The sequence below is a fragment of the Danio rerio genome, chromosome 17 (assembly GCF_049306965.1).
Source record: "Danio rerio strain Tuebingen ecotype United States chromosome 17, GRCz12tu, whole genome shotgun sequence".
Classification (NCBI taxonomy): domain Eukaryota; kingdom Metazoa; phylum Chordata; class Actinopteri; order Cypriniformes; family Danionidae; genus Danio; species Danio rerio.
Genome location: NC_133192.1, coordinates 46,178,386 through 46,198,544, shown reverse-complemented (window position 1 = coordinate 46,198,544; position 20,159 = coordinate 46,178,386). Strand labels below are relative to the sequence as shown.

Genomic DNA, 20,159 nt, shown 5'->3' with positions numbered 1-20,159 from the left:
TTTTTGTGATTTTTCATTAATGTGTTAAAAAAAAGTGGTTGTAAATAAAGAGATTGTTCAAGTCAAAGTCTTTTAGTTTGACACATTTATATCATATAAAATAATAATAAAATATAAAAATACATATAAATACATTTAGACCATTTACTTTAATCTTTACTATTGGAATTTGCAGAGACTTTCAACCAGCACAACAAAATATGTTTCTGAAAATACTTACCTACTGCAACTTTAAGTGACACAAGTGCTAAGTGATATGTTAGTGCTGCTAAGTGAAATGGTATAGCCCTTCATTTAACAGTTATGATTACATTATTCATTCATAATTGTACAAATGTCTCTTTTTAAAGTTAGTTTAGTTAACGCAGCTTTAGTTCAATGTATAATCGACATAAATCTTTGATTTTTCATATAAGCATAAAGGGGTGTAATAGGTTTTAATGACTTATTTTGCATCAACAGTGTGCTTGTGCTGTTTTTTCTTAAGAGGAAACTATACACGTCTGTAAAATTTGTAAAATGGATGTGTGATATTGATGATAAATATGACGACATGCTAAATAATCCAGTACTCGATACACAATATACTGAAAAAAAAAAGTTTTAATCAACATTGATCACTTTTAAACTATCTTGAATGGTGAGCTTTTACTCATGTAAATTTTTTTTCTTGTAGCTCACTGTGTACAACTACAGAGGAGGACCATGTTACCGATGTTTGTACCCCATTCCTCCTCCTCCTGAGACCGTCACTAACTGCTCCGATGGAGGCGTTCTGGGAGTCGGTCAGTCTGCCTCTCCTGCATATCATTATAAAGTTACAGATCTTTATGATTATTTTTTACTGTTGATTTTTCCAGTTAAAACTAGATTATGTTACACATACACAATCCATTTAAACCTTAGAGAGTTAGTTCACCGAATAATGAATACTATGTTATTAATTACTCACTGTCATGTTGGTTGTACCCCTTGATATTTTCCTTCGTCTTTGAAACAAAATTAAAATGATTTTTTTGAGGGAAATCTGAGAGCTCCCTCCTTTTCCAAAAACTGTTTAATGTGCAAGAAGAAAGGCAGGAACTACTGATGACTCATCTCAGACTTCTTTCTTTTGGGATGTAAAACTTTTATAATTTTATAGTTTATCATATTGTTTTGAACTTTGCAGATATTTTTTTTCAAATAGCAACATTAGCATAAACTGTAAAAGGTATCGACCAATGACTGTAAAAAATATGGACGACGCGACAGCCCTTTTTACTATTGAACGCCTTGAGGGCAAAATGCCTGCTTGACGGGCACAAACTGTCACAAAAGACTGCTGAAATTGGAGCCTGGACATGCGCAGAAGGACTGTCTGATGGAGCCAGAGGAGGAGCCGCGAAAATGAGCGGAATCGAGCTTCCAACCAAACGCTTTATGTAAAATCAACCACGCCCCCCGAACTTTTCACTTGACTGCCAGTGTCTGCACTATAACAAAAGCTCGCTGATGTAAATAGAAGCACTTACATTTAAAGACACACAATAATATACAGTTTAAAAACGTTGTGATGTAAGCTGTTAAACTTTAATAAAAGTAATACATGCTGGACTGCAGAAAAAATCTTTTTTATACACTCTAGCCTGAATATGAGCACAAATAATATATTCTCTTATAACAGGGTTGTTGGTATTTGTTATCTTCATAGGGGTAGAAATAACACTTGTAAAATATGAACAATAACATATAAACAACACGTACATGTTAGGAAAGGTTTTTTTTATTTTAATTAGCCATCAACAGAACCCAAAATATAGCCTACACACCATAACGATTTACCAGGCGGAAACAATCGTGCATTTAGAAGATAAATACAGCAAGATTACTAAATATCAACAGGATATTTACACATCCCAACCCTGCAATTTGTGCAAAAAAAAACTTTGCAGTATTAATACAATGCCCATCTGCTGCAACATCGCTAGTATATTGTTAATTGTTTTTCACTTGAATTGTTTATTTATTTAATTTTTTTTGTCTCCGTTTTCATTTGGTTTATTCGATGCCTTCATTATATCTGGCAACGAGGAATTTGCATTCATTTTAATGTTTAGTTGGAGTTTTCAAATATAATGCCAACAGTAAATGATGTAAATACATAATATCTAACATTTACAGCTCTATTAGGCTATATATGATTCGGTGTTAAGAATGTTTTATAACAGCAAATTTAGTAGATTACTCAATAACATGCCGAAACTTAAAATGCAGAGATGTCCTGTAAAGCAAGTTCAAATAACCTTACAGGAGATCAACGTGGAGATTATTATTTTAGACACATAAAGAGAATTACTGCTAACGATCACCTGTATTTTTCCCATACTTAAATTAGTTTATTTGTCATTTATTGTGCAGTTTTATTGTCATTTTTATATTGAAATTCTTAATTCTTGTGCAGTCCAAAATTCATTCAATTTTATTATTATTTAATGCTTGTGCAATCAATGCAGGTTTATTATTTATTTTGTCCTTTATTTAAATATTTGCGATGTATGCTGTTTGCATTTTTATTCAAAGGTTAAACTCAGTGCTACACTTTGCGTTTACATAGTAGCCTGCGTTTGCTGTCATAGCAACACAAATGGTTGTAATAACGTTAACAAAGGTGAGGGTTTTATATAATGAAGATTTAATCGCGCCAGCTCCGGACCATGGCGCACATAACCTACTCGCAGCATCACGGGGTGATTCCGGCTCGCATGCGGCAGCGTCGACTTGCTCGGCCGCCGCATCTGGCTCGATTGACTCTGGCTGGAATCGGGCAGTGAGTCCATAGGCTTCCAGAGTAGTTCCAGTAGAGGTAGTCAGTCTGAGGGGTAAGTCTCCGGCAGGCGAGAACTGGCCCGAGTGTATTTTGCTATCTGGGTGGCTAGGCGTGTATCAGTAAACTAATAAAGCCCGAAAAAAGCCCTGACCTTAGCGAATAAACAGTGTTCCACCAGATCATGTATGTCAGAAACTATAGTTTACTGCTAAACTCATTTTGTCATGGTAAAATAAGACAAAAAAAAAATAATTAAATTACTGCTAAAAACAAACTGTTTACAAAAATGAAGATCTGCACCTATTTCAGCACAATAATCAGTGCCTTAATCAACCAGAACCATCTTTCGGGACATTTTATTGCAAGTGTAATTAATTTTTTTATTTGGGCTCAAGTCTCCTTCATTAACACAGAGGAGGCGGGCTTTATGACTTGTACTGCAGCCAGCACCCAGGGGGCGATCTAACTGCCGAGACCTTCACTCAAGCGCAGGCTTGCGGCACACTTGGTATCGACATAGTATCCGTGACGTCATCCATAGGTTTTTGAAGAACGCAAAAGAAGCTATAAGTTGGCGTGGCCAACTGTCTCCATTTAGTTTGCATGTCATCGAACCGGCCAGGGGATACCAAACAAGGGCTAAGAAACGAAGCGTGAGTGGAGCTACAGACGCCTGCTAGCATTTTGCTTAGATAGGTTTTCCCTGCCAGAAACGCTTAATACTTCATTACCTGCAATTAGTTTGTGTTCTGACCTCATGTGCTTGGTTGTAAACTATATCAATAAAGTGTTTAGACTTTTAAAAACACTTGTAATACATCGAGCCATTAAGTATTATTCTTATGTCGTTTTTTCTACAGGAGGAAAACGCGAATTACCTTCAAATACCTCAAATATAGTCTGTGTTAGAAAATCCTATATTTGAAATCCTGCCATAACACTATATGACAACAGGCTCGTTTGACTTGGCCAAAATCTGCGCAGAATCGATCACCGGTGATCACCGCAAGATGCATGCCGGTTAGAAATGTGTCCGCCTTGCCTTCGCCTCGCTCTGATGTCACGCTGACGTGCGCCAAAATACTCTCGCGATCGCGAGGCGGGTACCTCGGATAGAGCAGTCGGCCGCAGTTGCCCTCAAAAGACTGCGTTACCAAAAGCATGATGGGAAACGACTGGCTGACGACACAGCTTAATGCTGATTGGATGAGACTGACACATTACACTTTATTATCTTGTTTTACTAAGGTTTATACCTGGATTTGTTAAATATTTTTTTTTTGTATTTTCGTTGATAATTAAAAAAAAGTCATAAAGAGCATTACATATGGTTATTTATTTAGATTTACACACAAACAAAAACAAAACACATCTTCGTAAAACATAACGTGACCTATCCAATATAACTAAATATTACTAATAAATCATTAGGATGTGTGTGTGCAGTATTTTATTTCTCTCTGTTTTAAGTCCTGTTTGTTGTCATTTTCACTTTTTGTATGTTTGTTTGAATTTTGTATTGTAATTTTTATGCAGCGTTATTCAATGAAAGTCAATCCAATATATACATATATTCAGACAAAGGTAATCAGACTGTTTTGTCATTATGCCTCATCTTTGTGTGGTTTCATATGAGAAGTGAAAAGGGTGTAGTAAACAAGACACACACACATATGTATATATATATGTATGTGAAGTCAAAAGTAATGTTTAATAGACCAAGAATATTTTCACAGTTTTTCCTACAGTCTAATAGTTTTTGTTCTGGAGAAAGTCTTGGGCTGTTTATTTTAGTCTGGCTGGAGTAAAAGCAGTTTATATAGACCTAATAAGCTTGTCAATATAATTAACCCCCTAAGAATTTATTTGTCAAACAAACATTTGTCATGACCCGTCACTCAAAAGCATCTATGGCTACTTCATTTATAATGTAGCCAAATTAGGTTTCTTGAAAGTTTTCTTGCTGTTTAAGCTGTTTATTTTGTTTAACGTTTGTTGAATATACAGAATTATATTTTAAATACACCCTTTTAGTTAATGAGCTGTTCATCTTCTGTAATTCTGAACATTTTTTTTGTAAAAACTGTGATATTTCTATTGCATCCACTCCCATATTAAAAATACTATAGTAATGTATACTGTAGTGCTTTTGAACCATGTTATAAAATAGCCTATTTAAGTTTTATAGTTGCTCTGGTATCACAACAACTATAAACATAACCCAATACTGAAAAAACATGTTCAAAATAATGCAATAATATTTACTATAAATCACCATAGTATTTTTTCATGAGGTCATTCGTCTGCGATAAAAAAACGCGAACGAGATCTCCGCCACTGGTGACGATTCCAGGTGGCTGAACAGCGAGATTCAGCAGGTGTCCGACTTCTGATGTAATTTTTGAGCCCTCCTCTTACTGCGCACGCCTGCTCTCGTTTACAATGCAGTCAAGGCGAGGCGCACCTCAAACGTTTCAGATGACTGTATGACTATATTAAGTGGCCACACCCTTAATTATGCAGACTAAATATAAACAAAACGTATGAAATTATAAAAACAATTCACCTCCTCATAGTTGTCATGAAGGGTAAAATTAGCTATTTACCAAAATCGTTCTTTGTACCAGGCTGTAAAAACATTTTTCCTGATGTACAGTTGGCCATTTTAACTGTAGGGTTAATAGAAATTTGCTCTATATGGAGCCAGGACTAGTGGATTTTCGATGAATTGCAGTTTCAGTTACTTCCGTATTTGCTTCATGAGGGAGAGCGAAGGTTGCTGGTTGCACATTACACAAAATACATAAAAGATAATAATATGTAATACTTTAAAATAACACAATTCTAAATGTATGCATAAATAATGATTAACAGTCAAAATTCAGTCAGTGTTAATTAACAAATTGCTTAAGATAAATCTTTTAAAACAAAACAAAACATGGATTTTTGTCATTAACATAAGTTCTACATAGATGCTTCTGTATGTTTTTACTATGAGAAAATGAATCAGTGCTCTTCATGTCAAAAATCATTCTTCCCCTGAAGAATTAGCTTTATTCTGTTAATAACACTGGATATGTTTAAATCAAATGAATCGAAATTTAGTTGTAACTAACGCTGATTCTTATAATAAATATAGTCATAGAGGCCGGCATGGCATAAAGAGACATTAAGAAATGCAAACTTAGTATCCTTTCTGTATTGAAAGCCTTGCTGTGTCCTTTTTGCTGCACCAATAACTCATACATTTGATTAAGTAACTCCCCAATTGCAAGTTACAAGTTACTGGGCTCTTTCTGACTTTGAAGTGACTTGTTTTGATGAATTACAGTGCCTGGAATAATGGGCTGCCTTCAAGCATTGGAAGTTCTAAAAATTGCATCCGGTCAAGAATGTATCCTTTTCACCCTTAATGACATCCGAAACTGAAACAACTGTGTACATTTAAATGCAATTTTTTTTTGTCATATTGTTGGCCAGGAATATTGAAATATGTCCTTAAGTGGTGAGTTCAGGCTCATTTGCACAGCAGCTGCTGATGTTTGATGGTGAGCAGACTCGTTTCCGATCCATTCGGCTGCGCTCCCGGCAGAAAGAGTGTGTGGTGTGTGGAGAGAAACCCACCATAACGGAGCTTCAGGACTATGAGCACTTCTGTGGCTCTGCTGCTACTGATAAGGTCTGAAGATGATTAAATCTAACACTTGCATGTGACAGTGATGCGTTACTGTATAATCTGCTGCAATTAAATATTTACAAGGCATCACTATGACAAAGAATATTGAGGTTGGGACAATTACTTAACTAAATTGATTTATTCAATTCATGAGACACATTGCAATGTTAAAGATCTAGACATGTTGGATTACTGAACAGTATGAACACGTGAAGCCCTCAATACTTGCTCTGGGCTATGTTTTTGCACGAATTACTTAAGCGATGTTACATGGAGTGCTGATTTGATCGTCCAGCAGAACTTAATACCTGCCCACTCTGCCAAAAGTATGAATACCTGATTTGAATGACCAGTAAACTCACCTGACACTGCACAGAGGAACCTAGGCTTCATAACACCTTGGCACTGCCACAGACTGATATCATCATGCCTAAAACATTTTTCTATACTGTGTGTGCATATATATATATATATATATATATATATATATATATATATATATATATATATATATATATATATATATATATATATATATATATATATATATGTATATATATATATATATATATATATATATATATGTATGTATGTATGTATGTATGTATGTATGTATGTATGTATATATATATATATATATATATATATATATATATATATATATATATATATATATATATATATATATATTCAGTTAATATTATAATATAATGTAATAATATTCATTCAAATAAGTATTTAGACCCCCTAACTTTTTCGCTCTTTGTTTTTTATTGCCGGCATTTGCTAAAATCATTTGTTAATTTTTTTTCCTTATTAATATGCACACAGCATCCCATATTGACAGAAAAACTCTGAATTGTTGACGTTTCCATTTTATTTATTTAAAAAAAAAAAAAACAGCTCTGATTTATTGACTCTTATTTCTGTTTTATTTCGTTTCTAGTGTCGAAGGCTACATCTCCTAAGCAGAGAACAGAGAGTCTCTGTGCAGGTAAAGTTATTTTTTACAATTCTGGGCACAGAGTGAAGAGCAACATGTATTTAAATTTCCATTTGCTAGCTTAGATTGTATCTTAAGACTTAGCCAGTTATTTACTGAGCATTTTGTGGGCAACAATGGGCAACTGCTTATTATAAAAAGCAGATCAGATGTGTCTTTTTGCACTTATGCAGTTTCCCTTCTCAAATTTTACATACACAAGCATTTGTCTTTGACTGCAGGACTATAAAGGCATTCTGGACCATTCAACTCCTCATCTTCTCCTTGATGTTAGACCCAAAGTAGAGGTGGACATTTGTCGTCTGTCAAACTCGCTTCGTATCCTTTCTCATGATCCTCCTTTAACAGTGTTTTAAATATATGCTTTTTTTAAACTACAGGTATTTTGTTATTGTAAACTGCTAGTTAACTGTAAAAAGTAAAGGGTTACTACTTACTTTTAGGTAATTTAATTCCAGTTACCTATAATGTACTTGATTTAAATACTGTAAATAAATTCAACAGTTATTTAAACACTTATTCAGAAAACAGCAATTATAGGTTTTGTTAATCAAATTCACTGCACAATAATTATTTTTTTCTTCTTAAATGGTTACATTTATCAAGACACCTGCATGTTTAAGAAACAATTAGGTCTGAAATTAGTTCATCGCAGTATATGGTATCAGTCAAATATTTTGCTAAATAATCCTATATTTCAGCTTACACTTGTCAGACAGTTGCACATGCTTAATAAACAGTAAATTAAGAAATTAAAGTATGACTATATGTAAAAAAAATATGTTGTCATTGCTTTAAACATTTAAATGTCCTGTGAAGTGCTTTAAAATGTGCATTTTTTTTTACTTTTTATGTAATCCTCACTGACACATGAAGAGAGGGTGGGACATAAAGTAGCTTATCCCCTTTAAAAAAAACAGCCAGTAGTGTTTTGTTTTATCACAGCTCTGCCAGTGAGAGTGGTTGAGCTCAAATGCATCAAATAAAAAAGAAAATGAAGGGGTCTCGGAGGAGGGAGATATTAGAGAGCATCTGATTGGTCAAAAATTGATGAAACTGAATTATGAGCTTACATGGAAAAAGAAAAAAATTATCCATTTAGGTACAAGTGACAAACTGCAAGCTTTGAATGTTAATATTGGTTTTTTTTCTTCTAAACACAATTTGTCACTGTTTTAGAGCACACTACCCTGTAGACATCGTTAAAATTAACATACTGATTCTAACATCTAAAAGCTTTATTTTAATTATATTCTTCTTTTGGAGAAAGTCTAAAATTAACACAAGAACATAGCGATAACTCATCCAAGAGGTCACAAAAGACCCCACAACAACATCCAAAGAACTGCAAGGCTCACTTCAGTTGAGTGTTCATGACAGTGCTGAGCAAATTGAATATAAAAGCTTGTTCCAGTTTTGACAGAAATAATCTTTATGATCCCCACGATTTTGGGGAAAATACTGGACTGTAGAGACAACAATTGAACCTTTTGGAAAGTGTTCCATTATATATGGTGTAAAAGTAACTTCACTTCAGAAAAAGAACATTGTACTAACAATAAATTGTTGTGGGGGTAGTGTGATGGTCTGGGGCTGTTTTGCTGCTTTAGGACCTGGAAGACTTGCAGTGATAAATGGAACCATGGATTCTGCTTTGTACCAAAAAATCCTGAAGGAGAATGTCTGGCCATCTGAGTGACTTCAATCTGAAAGAACTTGGGTTCTGCCGCATGACAATGATATGAAGCACACCAAAAAGTCCACTTCAATAAGGCTGAATAAAAACAAAATTAAAGAGCCCATATTATGGGTTTTTGAAAATTCCCCTCCATGTAGTGTGTAACACAGCTCTAAGTGAAGTGAAGTATCCAGCTAAGGCTTAAATCTGTAAGAGTACAGTGTTTAAAACGGTTGATTCATCTATAAAAGAGTCGACTCATAGTGCTTCAAACGAGTCGCCTTGATACCGAGTCATTAGGTGTTTCACCATGACGTACGAACGAAACCAAGTTATTCACGTGCATGCGCAAACCCGGAAGATTTTATGCCCTCTGACATAGAAACCCAGACACACACACACACCCACAAACACACACATGCCGGTCGATTGAAGTCACAATGCAGATGGATATTATTGAGTCTCTACCCAAAGATGAAACCTCAGCATTATAACCAAGCAGTTGGAAACTACTGGAAACTTCTGGAAACTACATGCTACAAAGAATACTTCATCGGCGTTTGTTAAAGGAAGGATCAGTAAAGAGTAACTTACTGATGGGCGTCAGGATGGGTTTCTTCCTCCATTTCTCAAGTGTAAGTACGTGCGATTAAAGTTGTTGCCTCGTTTACTCTAGCTTGCAAATGTATTTAGTTGTGATTTGTTACTTGTAACCGTGTGTACTGTATCAGGTTAACTGGCTATATTCTCTTATCGCGTGCAAAGTCACGTTAAAAACGTGACGCGTGCTGCTTTGTTAACGGAGCTCCGTGGACGAGGGTAGTGTGCAGATTAGCTTCACGCTAAGGAGGGGTTTGGGAACAAATGAATCACTGGACGATTCATACGGGAGTCGCTGGAATAATTAGGTAAAAATAAATGCAGATTATAAGACCATGAAAATGTTTTTTGACCTTGCATGCATATTAGACTGTTGTTGGAGACCCTTACAACCAAGATATGACCCTATTTCATGTATAATATGGGCTCTTTAAAACTTTAGAGTGGCCTTGTCAAAATCCTGACCTGAATCTTATTGAGATGTTGTGGCATGACCTAAAACTGTGGTTCATGCTCAAAAATCTTCCAATGTGGCTGAATTACAACAATTCTGCAAAGATGAGTGAGTCTTACTGCAAGTTATCGAAAACATTTGATTGCAGCTGTTGATGCTAAGAGTGGCCCAACCATTTATTAGGTTGAGCGGGCAAACACTTGTATTTTTGTTTCCTATAATAATAATAATAATAATAATAATAATAATAATATAATAATACTAAGAAGAAGAAGATTTTAATAAAGAACAATAAGAATTTCATTGGTGAACTGGTGAAGTAAGGTTTAAGAATTACAATCTCACTGGAGGGCTAATAATATTTACTTCAACTGTATGTTTCTAAACAGGTTAATGCAAATAATGCATTTAGTAATATAACTTCAAAATTTAAAATAGTTGTATGTTTATTTTTGAAGGTCTGTCAAGTGAACTACAGCCAGCAACTTATTGCTTTGAGTTGGAATAGCTCAAAACTAATACTGTGTGTTACTTTTACTGGTGTTCATTTTGCACCAATATAATAATAATACTAATAATAATAATAATAATAATAATAATAATAATAATTCCTTACATTTATATAGCACTTTTCTAGACACTCAAAGCAATTTACACATTGGGGGGAATCTCCTCATCCACCACCAGTGTGCAGCATCTACCTGGATGACGCAACGGCAGCCATATTGTGCCAGACCGCACACCAGCTGATTGGTGGAGAGGAGACAGAGTGATGAAGCCAATTATGAAATGGGGATGGTTAGGAGGCCATAATGGACAGAGGCCAGTGGGCAAATTTGGCCAGGATGCCGGGGTTAAACCCCTACTCTTTTTCGAATGACATCCTTTGATTTTTATCGAACACACAGAGTCGGGACCTCTGTTTAATGTCTCATCCAAAAGACGGCGATCACTGAGCAGTATATAGAGTCCCCTTCACTATACTGGGGCATTAAGACCCACACAGACCACACAGATTTTAGAAAATCAAGTGAGCAGCTTTAGTGAATTGTCTCTAATTGCATTTTTTGGTGTGAGAATGTGAGAGAGTGAAAAAATCATGTTTAATTAATGTTCTTACCTCACATGACAGACATTCCACTTGCTAGTTTAGAGGATAAAAAGCCTGAGCACATCACACTCTTAAAAGAGGCTATTAGTGACCTTCAAGAACATTTGAACAACCAATCTCCAGTTCAAGGTAAGAACTCAACATTATTTTTTAAAACAATATAAGTAAGGGATAAAGTACATATAGGAGGTGGTTCTGCCTGAATAAATCCAGACAGGCTTATCAGCAGCGGTTCTATGAGACTGAAGGGCAGTGTTTTGTGAAAACAACCACCTAGATGTACATTATCCCACTTATTACTTCAGGGTATCCGTGAGGTCTTAAAAAGTCTTAAAATGTCTTAAATTATCAAAACAACATTTTAGGCCTTAAAAAGTCTTAAATTCACTGACATTTTGTGTTGTAAATGTTAAATCTTTTTGAACAGGTCTTTAATTTTCTCTGTCTAACTAAAGTTACTCAATTGGGCTGAGATCCATCCAATCCCGAACAATCCATTTAAAAAAAAAAAAAAAAAAAAAATGAATAAAGGATTTTTTATTGCAAAGAGATGCAGCAAATTCTCCTAATTAAAATCCTTAAACTAAAAACAGTTACACAATTACTCATATTCATAACAGAGCAACATATCCCTTTATGTGATGGATACTTATCACAAACCTAACTAATCAGACAAAAAATATCTGCTATAAACATACAGCTGACAGAAATAAAAATGTCTGAATACAACTCACACTAACTTACTTATTAATCAGTCATAAGTTGGCACCAAATTGTCGAGAACAGCGGTGTGAAATGTAAAATATCTATAAATAATTTTATAAATATACACAAGAATAGTCACAATGATTCAGACTACCCAGATGTGCCTGTCTGATTAGTTTCAGTGGTTGTTATATTGGAATAACATATCTTGGAATGTCCTGATTGACCAATCAGAATCAAGTATTCCAAAATACTTGTATTCCAGTTTATTCAGTTTAAGAATGTAATAAAATGTAACGTGGTTAGCTCTGTCGCTCACATTGGAAATGTCCAAGCTTGATTTCACTTTAGATATATCCATTCGTTATTATCACATACAAATTACTGGAATAAATACACTTTGGCACCTCAGAAATAAACTGACATATCTGAAAGAAGTCTCTTTTTCTCACCAAGGCTACATTCATCTGATAACATGCAGTAAACACAGTAGCAATGTGAATATATTTTTTTTACAGTTTTACTACACAGCAACTATTCTGATATGAATGTATAAATATTTTGTAGATTTTCAGAGTTTGTAAGGATTAAAAAATAATAAGAAGAAATAAATAAAAATGAATAAAAAATAAACAACCAAAATGCAAATAAATAAAACGAAGGGAACCGAAAACAAATAAATGCACTTGTCCAAGAATGGTGACAGACTCTGTTATGTTCATTCTTTCATTCATTTTTTTCAAATTAAGAGTTGTCACAGCGGAATGAACCACCAACTTTTCCAGCATATGTTTTACACAGCGGATGCTCTTACAGCTGCAACCCAGTACTGGGAAACATCTAAACAAACACACTCATTCACACCTATTCACTACGGCCAGTTTATTCAATTCATCTATATCACATGTCATTGGACTGTGGGGTAAACCGGAGCATCCAGAAGAAACCCCACGAACACGGGGAGAACAGGCTAAATCCACACAGAAATGCCAACTGACCCAGCCAGGACTCGAACCAGTGACCTTCTTGCTGTGAGGCGACAGTGCTAACCACTAAGCCTGTTATGTTATAAAAAAAATTTAATTTTAAATACCTTAAGTACTTTTCACCGTTCTATTGCACATTCAGTGTTGATGAAAAATGTTATTTACTAAGCACAAGATCAGAACTTTGCATTTCAGGAAGGATTTTACAAAAAAGTAGTAATTGTATTAAAATAATAAAATATTTCATTATTTTTTTACTGTTTTCTGTGTGCTGACTTCTTTAAAGCATATAACACTAAAACAATGTTCTTTTAATGTTAGTTAACCTTTATTTACTAATAAGAGCAAACAATGAACAATACCTTTATTACAGTGTTAATTTTAGTTAATGCAAACAAAGTTATTGTTTGTTCTTGTTACTTTCAGTGCATTAACTAACAAGCACACATTTTGTATTTTAATATTGTATTAGTAAATGGTGATATGTGATTATTAAATGTTATACAAGATTGTGTTAATATCAACTAGCTTACAAACAAATAACAAATCATCACTATTAAGATTTTACTTGCACCTTCATGTCTTTGGTGAAAAAATCATATTTATATGCAGATTGAAGTGATTGAGATAATTTCTTTGTTTCTTGTTATTGTTATGTAGTGTTTGTGGTGTGCAAACTTGGTAATGACTCCCAGAAGGCGGTTCAGTTGCTGGAGAAAATGTCTGGAGCAGAAGTTGAAGCTATGACGGTAAAGGACATCAGTGGAGGATTGATGGCCTGGGCTAAGAAGATTGACCACTGTTTTCCACAGTACTGACCCTAAATAATAACATGTGTATTGATTTTATAAATGAAAACAATAAAGGTTAAGTCTATCATTTCATTTAAACTCTTATTGTTTCATTTTATATAAAACTTCATCAATCGGCTAACTTAAAAATACTGTTTAAAAATAGATTTTAATAATATTATTATGCTGATTTTTCTAATTGTAATCATTCTTCTAATAGTGTAATGTTGTACCTTTAATTTCGTGCTATGCTTTTCAAAAGATACAGCATATGTTATCTACATTCATATGTACAACTATCATTGCCCTATGATAATTTGGATTTGCAGTCATTCTTTATGGGATGAGCAAGCATTGTATTCTGTTTATAATTGTTTAACTTTTTTGTTGTTTAACTTAATTGTTTAAACTTCTAAAAGAGACAGAAATAGAGACATTAAAACTGAGCTGACTATCTCCACCATTTTGTTCTTTAACTTAAAAGAAATGCTACATGACATGACATGACAGAATTAGGAATTCCATAAATGAGGAATTCTCTAAAAAATCTAAATTACATGTTAACAAATTAGTAGAGTAGCATTGGTGTATCCTAAACATTTGCAACATAATGCCTGCAAATGCCTTCCAGAGTTTACCACCAGAGGAAGTGACATCATTTGAAACAAATCACATGCATTTTTATAAGTGCTTTGTTATATCTCTTCATAACTAATGTATCCTACATACAGTGTGTGTGTGTGTGTGTGTGTACAGTTAAAGTCATAATTATTAGCCCCTTAGATTTTTTTTCCTTTCGTAAATATTCCCCAAATGATGTTTAACAGATCTAGGAATTTTCACAGTATGTCTTATAATCTGGAGAAAGTCTTATATGTTTTATTTTGGCAAGAATAAAAGGAGTGTTTAGTTAAAAAAAAAACTAAAAAAAATTTAAGGTCAAAATGATTAACTCCTTTAAGCTATATTTTGTCTTGATAGTCTACAGAACAAATCAAGATAAAATAAATCAGTTAATAGAAATTAGTTAATAAAGCTATTATGTTTAGAAATGTGTTGATTTATCTTATATAAATCTACTATAGTAAATGTACAGAAAGAAAAAAAGGGTAAAATGTGTGTGTGTGTGTGTGTGTATGCATATATATATATATATATATATATATATATATATATATATATATATATATATATATATATATATATATATATATATATGTTTGATTTGTGATTTGCTTGACATTGTTGACACTATTAGAATGCTATTTTGGCTGATCTGGTGTTAGTGTAGTGTACTCTGTGAAAAAATAAAAACTTGCATTCCATTAAATTGGTCACATATAGAAGAAGAGTGTACTAAATTGAGTATATAATCCCATTCTATTTCACTGATAGGGATCCCCAGCTCTTGCTCCCAGGAGGAGTCTAAAATTCAAAGGATTTAGAGATCCAAAAATGACAGAGATTATCCCTCTTCTGTCTGGGTAAGAAAAAGAATGGTGTCCATTGAATCTGGGAGACTGAGAAATTGAGTAATTGATTTTTTACAAAATGTCTTTTTCTGAAAATAGCAAGAAGATGGGCTTTTAGATGCATAAACTTTTCAGACAATTCTAAAAATGATTTTAAAAAATCCTTATCATACAAGTCCTTAATGTAATTAAGGCTCTTTTAAGACCAGTAAAGAAAAACAGAATCAGAGCATGATGATAGAAAAGATACATTATTCTGTGAAACTGTGCAGGGTCTTATCAACAAAATTTTTCCCTAAAGGAAACTGTCTGTGACATTTCTACTTACAATGAAAAAGCACATTCTGTACACATTACAAAATGCAAGGGGAGATACGGGTACTTGACTGGCCTGCCTGCAGTCCTAACCTGTCTCTAATAGTGAATGTGTGGTGTATTTTAAAGAGCAAAATTGACAACAAAGACCCCATACTGCTGCTCAAATAAAGACTTGTTTGCAGGAAGAATGGGAAAAAATCACACCTGAAAGACTTCATCACATATCACGTATCTTGTTTTGCAAGAACTAAAATTGGAATACGTGTTTATTTTGAGGAAATGAAAAAACAATAAAAATCATGAGGAACACATTAAATAATGTTTTCTGTGTTGTCTGCAATGAAATACAAATCAAAGTAAATTCAGAAATCAATACTTTCCTTTTTAATTTTTGCTTTCTATATTTTCACAACTTTTTATGTTTGGAGTTGAAGATATATACAGCTGTCAAATTGAAAATCCCAATAATATAGCCTAAGTATCATTCAACATAGGGCATCGCCGTTTCTTTACAATTCCACTGACACAAAAGTCTTACCCAATAGATTAGTAAGAATTGTCGTACTGGTAAATACCACTTGCCCTCCTCTGCAATTGTAAACTAATTGTTGCTTCCTGCTTTGCACATTGTTCAAAGTATCACTGGATACAGAAGAGAAACAGACTAACATAAGCGGGGGAAGTGCGTTGATAGCAACCTGTTGTTTAAATTCTTTGTGAGATGGAAAAAGCTCAATCATGCTTTTATGACCTCTCGGTTAGTCCATTGTAATGCATTGTAAGCCTTATTAACAAACTTCAGTTGGTTCAAAATGCAGCAACAGGAGGGCTTTCTTAAACCAGGAACTTTTTTCACCAGGAACTCTTTAGGGAGTTCCTGGTGTATTACAGCCCCTTTGCTCAATTAATCCTGGACAGTTGATCATTTCCAGAATATCAAAATCAACTGTAGGTGGTATCTGGCACCTAAACTCTGTAATAGCATTCCAAGCCCAGAACTAGATTTAAGACACATCTCTTTGCATTAGCATAGTATACACACAAAACACAAATGCTTTTGAAATCCTCTAAAGGATTGTTAGACTGCATTAATTGGAGCATCCAGAGCCGGGAACTCTTCCCATGCTTACTGTATTTTAGTCCATTTCGGTAACACTTTATAATAACTACACACTATAAATGATTTATTAAGCATTAGCAAATAGTAAACTCATTATCTGTTAAGCATTAACTCTACATTAATAAGCGTTAGTAAGCTGTTTATAGCTGCAGCTACAAATGCTCTATTCTTGACTTATAAGCACCTATATAATGTGTTTAATGATTGTATTTTCATACTTAGTTAATGATTTATTTTTCATTACTAAATTAAGTATCACATTATTTACAAACCGTTTGTATTTAGTAGTAGTTGAGGGTTTTTAGGATCATGCAGAATAAGTTAGTAAATTATTAATAAACTATTGAAATCAAGGTTTATATGTCTTATTATTCAGGCATATAGTAATGGTTACGACATATGTTAATAAATGCTTCATTATCTTAACTTCATGCAGTTTTGTGACCTAATCTAAAGTGGGGACTATTCATGCTTTATAAATCCCTTATAAATGACAAACAAAGGCTCAGTTAAATTCTAAACAGGAACAATGACATTATTCATTCCTATTTGTTTAAAGATACACACATGAAACTGTACTTCAAATGAAAAATAAATCTTTGCAACCTTATTTAAAATAAAATCCATGTATATAGTTTAATCATTGCATCTTATTTTATTGTTTAATTATTATATTGTTGTTGTTTTATCCAGTTGGATGTCATATTTTGACACTCCTGTTATTTGGCAATGTTTAAACTTTACAGTAATTTTACCTTTTAGAAAGATTGCACAAATTATCATTCATTTGATTCTGAGCCTTTATTTGTCATTTATAAGGGATTTATAAAGCATAAATAGTTCTCACTTTAGATTAGGTCACAAAACTGCATGAAGTTGAGTTAGTAAAGCATTTATTAACATATTAGTTAACAATTAGTGTATGCTTGAATAATAAGATATATAAATGTTGATTTCAATGGTTTATTAATCATTTACTAACTCATTCTGAATGATCCTAAAAACCCTCAACTACTTTTAAATACAAATGGTTTGTAAATAATTCGATATTTAATTTAGTAATGAAAAATAAATCATTATGAAAATGCAATCATTAAACACATTAAATAGGTGCTTATAAGTCAAGAACAGAGCATTTGTAGCTGCAGCTATAAACTGCTTACTAATGCTTATTAATGTAGAGTTCATGCTTAACGGATAATGAGTTCACTATTTGCTAATGCTTAATAAATTATTTATAGTGTGTAGTTATTATAAAGTGTTACCGTCTATTTCTCCTTATCCCAAGATCTCCATAAACCTGGACTATACCAAATCCTGAGCAGATGCTGTGGTGGTCATGGAGAAGTGGAAAGCGTGAGACTGATTCCTGAAAGACCCAGTTATAGACAAGTCTCCACATTAATCCTATGGGCTAGCCTGAACACTCACCAATGACCTAGTTAGACCTGCAGCTTCTTAATAATGGACATCCAGCATTCTCCAGCCTCCAACGTCTAGGCTGCAGCTCTGCACAAGAAGTTTGGCCAGAGGAAAAATGTTCATGCCTAAAGGAGCCTGGTTTCTCTTGAGGTTTTTTCCTTCACTTTCATCATTTGGTAAAGTTTGTTCCTCACCACTGTCACCACTGGCTTTCGTGCGTGGTTTTAAATTTGAGGAACTACGTATTGATGAATTTGCTCTTCACTGTTTGGATTTCAGCTGTGAAATTTAAACTACACAGAACTGAACGTTCGAGGTTACAGAAGTAACCCTTCGGAAGTGCTATACAGTGGATTTGATCTTTGGGAAAATCCATGTATGGGAGGATTCGGTTCAGAAGCCGCTTGTCTGAAAGAGTATTGAACGGGCCAATGAATGCAATGAATTGGCAGCGTGAGCTTGCACAGGTGTGCTTCATTGCCAATTATCCCAGCATATAAGCACACCTGGAGCGAGCAAACGCCATCCTTTTAAGCTGAAGAGACTTTCAAACAGCTAAGGGACAGTCATTATGGCGACGGAGTATAGCACTTCCGTTCCCCTCCTCGGGGAACAAAGGGTTACTTCTGTAACCTTGAACGTTCCCCTTCGGTTGGGGAACTTCAGTGCTATACAGTGGATTTGATCTTTAGGAAAATCCACGTATGGGAGAACTATAGAAAGTGCCATAATGACTGCACCTTACCAACGCCCCCAATGAGGGGATAGTCAAGCAAGCGTGACGCACCCACATCATGGGAGGCGCAGTCCTCCAACGTGTCCCTGGCCCTAATTTATCCTACTTCAACAGAAGTCTTACGGATTTAGATATATTCTTTGGGAAGTCGTGAGCATCTAGATAATTCTAGAAAATACGATGGTATGTTGGGAAGCATGCACTTCCGATAGGGAGGACGCTGCGGAGGCCATCCGTTACCCAAAGGGGGAAGATGGCAGAATTTGCATATGGACTAGCCCAAAAAAGGGGGAGTACGCATAGAAAAAGTGGTTAGCGAAGAGGGAAGACACGGGTCCACCCAGAGGGGGGGGGTTAACCGTGGCAGAATAAGCATATGGGATCACCTAGTGGGGATCACGCATAGCAGGCACTTATACCTAAAACACGGGCTGACCAGCGGGCAGACCTACAACGTAGTGGGCCAGCAGGTGACTCCTCCGCTGAGTCAGTGCTGGGGGCCACGGAAGAATCTGCAGGGCTCACCTGACGGGTGAACTTTACTGACAGATATAAGGCGATATGCCAATGGAACTGGGTACCTTTCCACAGGTCCGCAGCCGCATGCCCGCAACGCACAGGCCCCCAGCCCATGTTGGAAGCATCTGTTGAAACGACAACAAGACTGGACGCCTGTCCTAGAGGCACTCAGGCCTGTAGGAACGAGGGGTTGCTCCAAGGGCTGAGGGCGCGGCAACACAGCGCAGGCTGGAGGGAGCGGCTCGATTGCATCCTTCGCCAGGAGGACAGCAATCTCCTCTTGCAAGACAGGGGCGGACAGGGGGCTGACCCTGGTGAATACACACCCATGACTTGGGGGGCCATTTCGTGAACTGGATTGCATAGCCGAGTCTGATTGTGCGTATGAGCTACTGCAAAGAGCTGGCCCACGCTAACCAGGCAGGCAGAGCTCTCGCTAATGGACTCTTTGCTACAATCGCTGACGTACCAGCAGTGGGGCAGCGCGGAGTGGGTGTGCTGATCCAGGAAGCGCGCAGGTCCCACGGATGAGCTGGAAGTGAGAGATTTGCTCTCACTCCGCACACGAGCACCGGAGGGGAGGCTCGAGGGGTGGGAGAAAGGAGACCGTCCTCCCAGCGCTCGTGAGGCACTGGCGAAACGCACCGAATCTGCAAGCTAGAAAGCATAGCGTCCCAGACTGGCAGATTTCGGGTTGTCACATCCAGGGAAGTGGAAAAGTGCTCTTTCATGATGTTTTCATGGCAGTAAAAAGTGCCG

General features: G+C 35.4%; 1 protein-coding gene across 2 annotated transcripts in view; it reads left to right on the top strand.

Annotated features, from left to right (window-relative positions):
- Nucleotides 1-13,906, top strand: part of mocs3 (molybdenum cofactor synthesis 3) — a 29,952-nt gene extending 16,046 nt beyond the window's left edge. For both annotated transcript variants that reach the window (NM_200127.1, XM_068214335.2), the window contains 7 exon segments: nt 677-785; nt 6,141-6,203; nt 6,325-6,488; nt 7,432-7,479; nt 7,710-7,806; nt 11,353-11,460; nt 13,683-13,906. In NM_200127.1, the coding sequence (NP_956421.1) occupies nt 677-785; nt 6,141-6,203; nt 6,325-6,488; nt 7,432-7,479; nt 7,710-7,806; nt 11,353-11,460; nt 13,683-13,840 (747 nt within the window). In that variant the 3' untranslated portion in view covers nt 13,841-13,906.
- Nucleotides 13,907-20,159: the final 6,253 nt, after the last annotated feature.